We start from the raw sequence: 8,011 nt of genomic DNA on the forward strand, positions 1-8,011 counted from the left end.
TTTTATTTGGAAATTGGGAGTTCACTAAGTTTCCATTTTTAAGTGGCAAAATTATGATCTGAAAGAATGAAGAAAGTATATTACAATTATTTTTAACTTTAATTTCTGTATTCAGAAAAAAATATCTTTTAAAATACATTTTAGATTAAAATTTAAATTTAATTTAAATTAAAATCTCTAAGAGAATTCCATTAACACATATGAAAAGCATGTATACTTTTCAATATTTTCTGCTAATATGTATATTTCCACCATCAGTTGATGAAACCAAACAGACAAAATACAATAAAGGGTAGTCTGAAATGCTTTTCCATATAAAATGAACCTTTTGGATACAAGAATGGCCAAAACAAAAAGGATGTGCTTACTGTATACTGGAGGTTCAAACAGTAAAGAATCCACAGGCCATGCGGGAGACCTGGGTTCAATCCCTGGTTTGGGAAGATACCCTGGAGGAGGGCATGGCAACCCACTCCAGTATTCTTGCAGGGAGAATCCCCAATGACAGAGGAGCTTGGTGGGTTTGGTGGGTTGCAAAGAGTTGGACATGACTGAGTGACAAAGCACAAACAAAAAAGATGCTATATACTAAATGATGGAGGACCCGGCTAGACTTAGTAGCAGAAGCTTTGAGGAGTCATTAATCTGAAATGGAACAATTATTTGTAACTCTTCATGGCTGAGTGTAGTTGTACACAGAGACTTAAAAAAAAGAGAGAGAATCCCTGGCTGAATAGAGGTGAAGTAGTTTTGATTGTTTCTAATATCTGAATGAATAATGTCATCTCTCTGAGTGGTATATTATTCAAAGCAAATGTAACAGAGACTTATTATGAAATAAAATCTGCATGCCAATTTCTTTTGGAGTCTATTTGATTCTTTAAATCTTTCAGATAATTCATCACAGGTCCTAGGAGGATAATGTAGCACTTTGGGATACAGATACAGCCTAGGAGCCCAGCACTGGAGGCCAAGATGGAGAAGGTCTCCACGGCTGCCATGACCTTGCCCTTGGTGCTGTGGTAGACAGGGAGAAGGGTGACCCAGATGCTGAGAAACACCACCATGCAGAAGGTCGGGAACTTGGCTTCACTGAAGGCATCAGGCAGGTTTCTGCCCAGGAAAGCCAAGGAGAAGGTCCCCAGGGCTAAGGAGCCCAGGTAGCCCAGGACATGGTAGAAGGCAGTGACTGAGCCCTTGTTGCACAAGATGAAGAGCTCTTTGGGCTGAGAGTGAGCGTCTATCTCAAGGAAAGGGGGAGAGGTTCCCAGCCAGACACCACAGATGATCACCTGGATCAAGGAGCACATGGGAAAGACATAGTTAGTAGCTCCTGTGACCAGCAATCATCTCATGGTTCTTCCTGGTTTCCTGGCCTTGAATGCCAGGATCACAGCCAGGGTTTTGGCTAAAACAGTGGCCACAGCCACAGTGAACACAGCTCCAAATGTGATCTGTTGGAGGATGCAGGTGGCTGTGTGGGGATGATTGATGAAGAGTAAGGAGCGGAGGAAGTACAGGAGGAGGGAGATGAGCAGGACATGGCTGAGAGCCCGGTTATTGGCCTTGACTATGGGGGTGTCTCGGTGCTTCAAAAAGACCCAGAAAACTACAGCCGTGAGAACACAGAAGCACAGAGCTGTGCAGGCCAGTGACATCCCCAGAGAACCCTCGAACGCCAGGAAGGTCACAACCCTGGGGAGGCAGTGATTTCTTTCCCTGTTTGGATACTCTCGGTCTGGGCATGGGGCACACTGCTCTGCATCTACAGAGAGAGCAGACTCACCATTTCATTATCCCAATTTTTATTTGTAAGACACTTAAATATGTAGGAAATAAAAATATACCATCTTGTGCAGTGTGCATATTGATCTTCTCTGATGAAATATTCAGACATATTAAATTAGAAAGTGTTGCTGAGAAAGTTAAAATGGAACTTTTGTACCTTCTTGATGGGAATGTAAAATGGTGCAGCTGTTGTGAGAAACAGTCTGGCAGTTCTTAAAAATTTAACACAGAATTACTGTTAGAGTGAGCAATTCCCATCTAGGTGTATACTCCCTAAAGTTGAAGGCAGTGAATTGGATAATATCTTACCAGCATTACTTACAATAGCCAAAAAGTGGAAACAACCCTGATGCCCATTGAGAGAGAAATGATTAAACAAAATGAGGTACATACACACAATGCAAGAATGTCCTGCCTTAAAAAGAAATGAATTTATCTGCCATATGCTACAACATGCATGAACCTTGAAAGTCTTATCCTTTTGAAAGAAGCCACATGCCAAGGGAGGAATATGCTTTTATTTATGAAAGTACTTAGAATAGTCAGATTCATAGACACAGAAAGTAGAATGATGTTTATGAGGGAATTGAGAGTAACTGTTTCATGGTAACTGATGAAGTTAGAGGTTACAAGTTCTGTGGAAGAACAGTGGAAAAGGTGGTACAGCAATAGAAATTTATTAATGTCCTTGAATTGTACTCAAGAATAATTAAAATGATAAATTTTAATGTGATATATATTTGAGTGCAATAAAAATGAAGACGTCAAAAAATGCATAAATACATGAATTGAGAAACTAATGCCTAGTGACTCCTTTCCCAAAGTGCTCAGTATTCTTTCCATGGAAATAGGTAGGAGATGGAGTTACTGTAGACCATTATGAAATATTTAACCTGTGTGGTTGGAAACATATCTCTTGACACAACGCACAAGTGGAAGCAGCAAACAGGTTGTCTTTCCTGTGGGGTTTTTCTGAATCCTGGAATGTAACTCTGGCTACACACAGATATCAGTGTCTGGAAGGAAAGAGAGAGAGTCTTTGGTCAAATTTGGCACATGGTTAGCTGCTGTCAGAGGATGTCTCTATTTCTCTCAGAACGAAGGATGTTTCCTCTTCTGTGGCATCACTAGGTCCCCTCCCCAATCCCAGCCTTGTCACCTTCTCCAGAAATCTAAGCATGAGATACTAAGAGATGTTTCCACATTCTTTCTTCTGAAATATTTATGGAGACCACCCAAATTTTACCAAAGTATTTCAAGGTTTTTGTTTCATATATTCCTGGCAACACAGCTTGACTTTCTCTTGTTAAACCACCTAGTCCAAACATCTTCTCAGTGCAACTATCCCTGTGATCATAACACTGAAGTTTTATGTGCAGAAAACTATTTTCTATGCTCTCCTATTGGCCACATAGAGGATGTAGGTTTTAGGTCAAAGAACCTAACAATGTGGAAAGCAGACACACTATGAAAAGTGGCTTCATAAACAATAAATGTAGACTGTGAAGACACCAACTGTGAGAGAGTGTTATGAACTGCAGGTTGTGATTAACACAATTCATGGTTCCTGACAGGAATGGCACAGATTTGTAAAAACAATTCAAAATACTTTTGTGTGCAAAATGTTAACACATAGAGAACCACCTTAAAATTAGCCTGAAGTTTTCAAATGTGGGAAATTTTGTGAAAATAGTAGTCAGTGCTTTGAAATACGAATTAAAATGAAGTTTGGCAATCCAGTAATGTGCATATAACCATAGGAAAGTGTAAATGGAATCTACAAAGAAATAGTTAACATTCATAATCTACTGGTGTTTATCTAAACATAAGAAGGGAGTGAAGGGGGGTGGTCCTAAGACGGTGGAGGAATAGGACGGGGAGACCACGTTCTCCCCCACAAATTCATCGAAAGATCATTTGAACACTGAGCAAATTCCACACAACAACTTCTGAACGCTGGAGGACACCAGGCACCCAGAAAGGCAGCTTTTCCCTTCAAAAGCAGGTAGGACAAAATAGATAAAAAGAGAGAGAGACAAAAGAGTTAGGGACAGAGACCCATGCCAGGAAGGGAGTCGTGAAGGAGGAGAAGTTTCCAAACACCAGGAAACCCTGTCACCAGCAGGTCTGTGGGGAGTTTTGGAACCTCAGAGGGCAATATAACCGGGAGGGAAAAACCCAAAACCCACAGATTACGCGCCTAACTGCAACTCCCAGTGGAGAAGTAGCCCATACGCTTGTGTCGGCCAGCAGCGAGCAGGGGCTAAACAGGGAGTCGTGGGCTGCATGCTTAGGGTAAGGACCAGGCCTGAATGTCCTGAGGACAATCTGAGGGAGCTAACGTGAGATAGCAACCCAAACTATGGGATAGGCAGAGAGAGAAAAAAAGAGAACTTTCCCGCGGAAAGCTCTAACCAAAGGCACTGCCGGGCCTGCTCACAGAACAAAGGACTGAGCAAATACCAGAGGAGAGCTAGCGGGTTGTGGACCGGTCCATCCCCACGCCGGAGGCAGAGAGGCAGGCAGGCAACAGCCAGAGCCGGAAGGTAAGGGGCAATCTCGGCCCCAGAGAAGGCATCCTCCACCAAACTGTGAGCAGGCCCTCAGTTGCTAACCAAGTCTTCCTGGGATCCTGGACGGTTGACATCTGCCAGAAGGGTCACAGTCAGAGATCAGCTCCCCAGAAGAGACACATCTGAGATGGCACTCTTGTGGTACACCCAGGAAACTGAGGGGCTGGGACCCAGGAGGTGATAAGATGCACCAACCAGCTGGGAGAATGTGCTCACCAAGCACCTGGTCGCCTGAGCTGCTCGGACCTGGGAAGGGGACAAAGTGCAGGCCCAACTAAGTCTGTGCCTTTGTGGAGTACCCAAGCACCTGAACCTGAGTAGCTTAGACCCGGGAAGTGCACACAACCCAGGTCCCACTTTAGAGAGTTCCCCTGCAGAGCAACCTGGAGCCTGAGCAGTGTAGACTAGGAAAGCACACACGCCGTGAGCGGCAGCAAACCCAGTGCGGCCCAGACACTGCAAGCAATCCCCACAAATGCCAGTGATATTTGTTTGCGGTGTTCCTCCCTCCCCACAACACAACTGAACAAGTTAGCCTAAATAAGTGACCACCTTCGCCCCCTTGTGTCGGGGTGGAAATTAGACACTGAAGAGACTTGCAAATAGAGGAAGCCAAAATAAACAAAGAAGAGGGAGGTGCTCTGGAAGTGACAGGTGCAACAGATTAAAACCCTGTAGTTAGCACTGATTACATTGGAAGGGGTCTATAGACCTTGAAAAGAAGTATAAGCTGGAACAAGGAACTATCTGGAACTGAACTGACCCCACACTGCCCTCAACAGCTCCAGAGAAATTCCTAGATATATTTTACAATTTTCATCTTTAAATTAAAATTTTTTTATTTTTAAGTTATTTATTACTCTTTTAATTTTCATTTTTATAACCTACTATTACCTTGCAAAAAAAAAAGACCCTATTTTTAAAGCAAATTTCACATATATATTATAATTTTTGTGATTTTTGTTTTGTCTCTTTCATATTGTATTTTTGAGAGTCTAACCTCTACTCTAGATTTTTAATCTTTGTTTTTTTGCTTTTTGTTATCAATTTTGTAACTTTAAGATTCTAATCTTCAGCTTTGCACAGTGGCAGTATCGTAGCCAATGAGGTTTATCCAAGCTGCGATTATTGCTAATTGAAAAGAATCTAATCTTCAGTACCCATTTTTACTTAGGGGTGTGATTACTGCCTTGATTGCTCTCTCCCCCTTTTGACTCTCCTTTTTCTCCCGCAGGTCACCTCTATCTCCTCCCTCCCACTTCTCTTCTCTACCGAATTCTGTGAATCTCTTTCAGTGTTCTGGGCTGTGGAGAACATTTAGGGAACTGATTACTGGCTAGATCTGTCTCTCTCCTTTTGACTCCCCCTCTTCTCCTCCTCATCACCTCTATCTCTTTCCTCCCTCTTCTCTTCTCTGTGTAACTCCATGAACCTCTCTGACTGTTCCAGACTGCGGAGAGCACATAAGGAATTGATTACTGGCTAGAATGCTCTCCCCCCTTTTGATTTCCCCTATTCTCCTCTTGGTCACCTCTATCTCCCTCCTCCCTCTTGTCTTCTCTGTGTAACTCAGTGAACCTCTCTGGGTGTCCCTCACTGTGGAGAATCTTTTCACCATTAACCTAGATGTTTTATCATCGGTGCTGTATGGATGGAGAAGTCTTGAGGCTACTGTAAGAATAAGACTGAAAGCCAGAGGCAGGAGACTTAAATCCAAAACTTGAGAACACCAGAAAACTCCTGACTCTAGGGAACATTAATCAACAAGAGCTCATCCAAAGCCTCCATACCTACACTGAAACCAAACCCCACCCAAGAGCCAACAAGTTGCAGAGCAAGACATACCATGCTAATTCTCCAGCAACACAGGAACATAGCCCTGAGCATTAAAATACAGGCTGCCCAAAGTCACACCAAACCCACAGACACCTCAAAACTCACTACTGGACACTTCATTGCACTCCAGAGAGAAGAGATCCAGCTCCACCCACCAGATCACTGATGCAAACTTCCCTAACCAGGAAACCTTGACAAGCCACTAGTCCAACCCCACCCACAGAGAGCAACCTCCACAATAAAGAGGAACCACAGACTTCCAGCATACAGAAAGGCCACCCCAAACAGAGCAATCTAAACAAGATGAAAAGGCAGAGAAATATTCAGCAGGTAAAGGAACATGATAAATGCCCACCAAACCAAACAAAAGAGGAGGAGATAGGGAGTCTACCTGAAAAAGAATTCAGAATGATGATAGTAAAGATGATCCAAAATCAGAAAACAAAATGGAGTTACAGATAAATAGATTAGAGACAAGGATTGAGAAGATGCAAGAAATGTTAAACAAGGACCTAGAAGAATTTAAAAAGGGTCAATCGATAATGAATAATGCAATAACTGAGATCAAACAGTAGAATAACTAAGGCAGAAGATAGATTAAGTGAGGTGGAAGACAGAATGGTGGAAATAAATGAAGCAAAGAGCAAAAAAGAAAAAGAATTAAAAGAAATGAGGACAAGCTCAGAGACCTCTGGGATAATGTCAAACACCCCAACATTCGAATCATAGCAGTCCCAGAAGAAGAAGACAAAAAGAAAGGCCATGAGAAAATACTTGAGATAATAGTTGAAAACTTCCCTAAAATAGGGAAGTAAATAGCCATCCAAGTCCAAGAAACCCAGAGAGTCCCAAACAAGATAAACCCAAGGTGAAACACCTCAAGATATACTAATCAAATTAACGAAGATCAAACACAAAAGAGCAAATATTAAAAGCAGCAAGGGAAAGGCAACAAATAACACACAAGGGGATTCCCATAAGGATAACAGCTGATCTTTCAATAGAAACTCTTCATGCCAGAAGGGAATGGCAGGACATGATGAAAGAGAAAAAACTACAACCCAGATTACTGTACCCATAAGGATATCATTCAAATATGAAGGAGAAATCAAAAGTTTTACAAACAAGCAAAAGCTGAGAGAACTCAGCACCACCAAACCAGCTCTTCAACAAATGCTATAGGATCTTCTCTAGACAGGAAACACAGAAAAGGTTTATAAACTCTAGCCCAAAATCAACAATTACCTTCAATGTAAATGGACTGAATGCTCCCAGCCAAAAGACAAAGACTGGCTGAATGGATACAAAAACAAGACCTCTATATATGCTGTGTACAAAAGACCCACAGCAAACCAAGGGACACATACAGACTGAAAACGAAGGGCTGGAAAAAGATATTTCACCCAAAATAAAGCAGGAGTAGCAATACGCACATCAGATAAAATAGACTTTGAAATAAAGGCCATGAAAAGAGACAAAGAAGGACACTACATAATGATCAAAGGATAAATCCAAGAAGAAGATATAACAATTATAAATATATATGCACTTGCCAAATTCAGACTTAAATTGAAGAAAGTAGGGAAAACCAATAGACCATTCAGGTCTAAATCAAATGACCTAAATCAAATCCCTTATGATTATACAGTGGAAGTGAGAGATAGATTTAAGGGACTAGATCTGATAGACAGAGTGCTTGATGAACTATGGATGGAGGTTCATGACATTGTACAGGGGACAGGGAGCAAGACCATCCCCAAGAAAAAGAAATGCAAAGAAAGCAAAATGGCTGTCTGAGGAGGATTTACAAATAG

The 8,011-nt window shown here is 41.9% G+C and overlaps 1 protein-coding gene across 1 annotated transcript in view; it reads right to left on the reverse strand.

Moving 5' to 3' along the window:
• Positions 1-830: 830 nt before the first annotated feature.
• LOC104979947 (vomeronasal type-2 receptor 116-like) overlaps positions 831-8,011 on the reverse strand; it is a 13,157-nt gene continuing 5,976 nt past the window's right edge. The window contains 3 exon segments of the mRNA XM_010828493.1: positions 831-1,765; positions 2,682-2,723; positions 2,726-2,804. Coding sequence (XP_010826795.1) covers positions 831-1,765; positions 2,682-2,723; positions 2,726-2,804 — 1,056 coding nt within the window.

This window comes from Bison bison, unplaced genomic scaffold (assembly GCF_000754665.1).
Source record: "Bison bison bison isolate TAMUID 2011002044 unplaced genomic scaffold, Bison_UMD1.0 scf7180017864492, whole genome shotgun sequence".
In the NCBI taxonomy this organism is placed as follows: domain Eukaryota; kingdom Metazoa; phylum Chordata; class Mammalia; order Artiodactyla; family Bovidae; genus Bison; species Bison bison.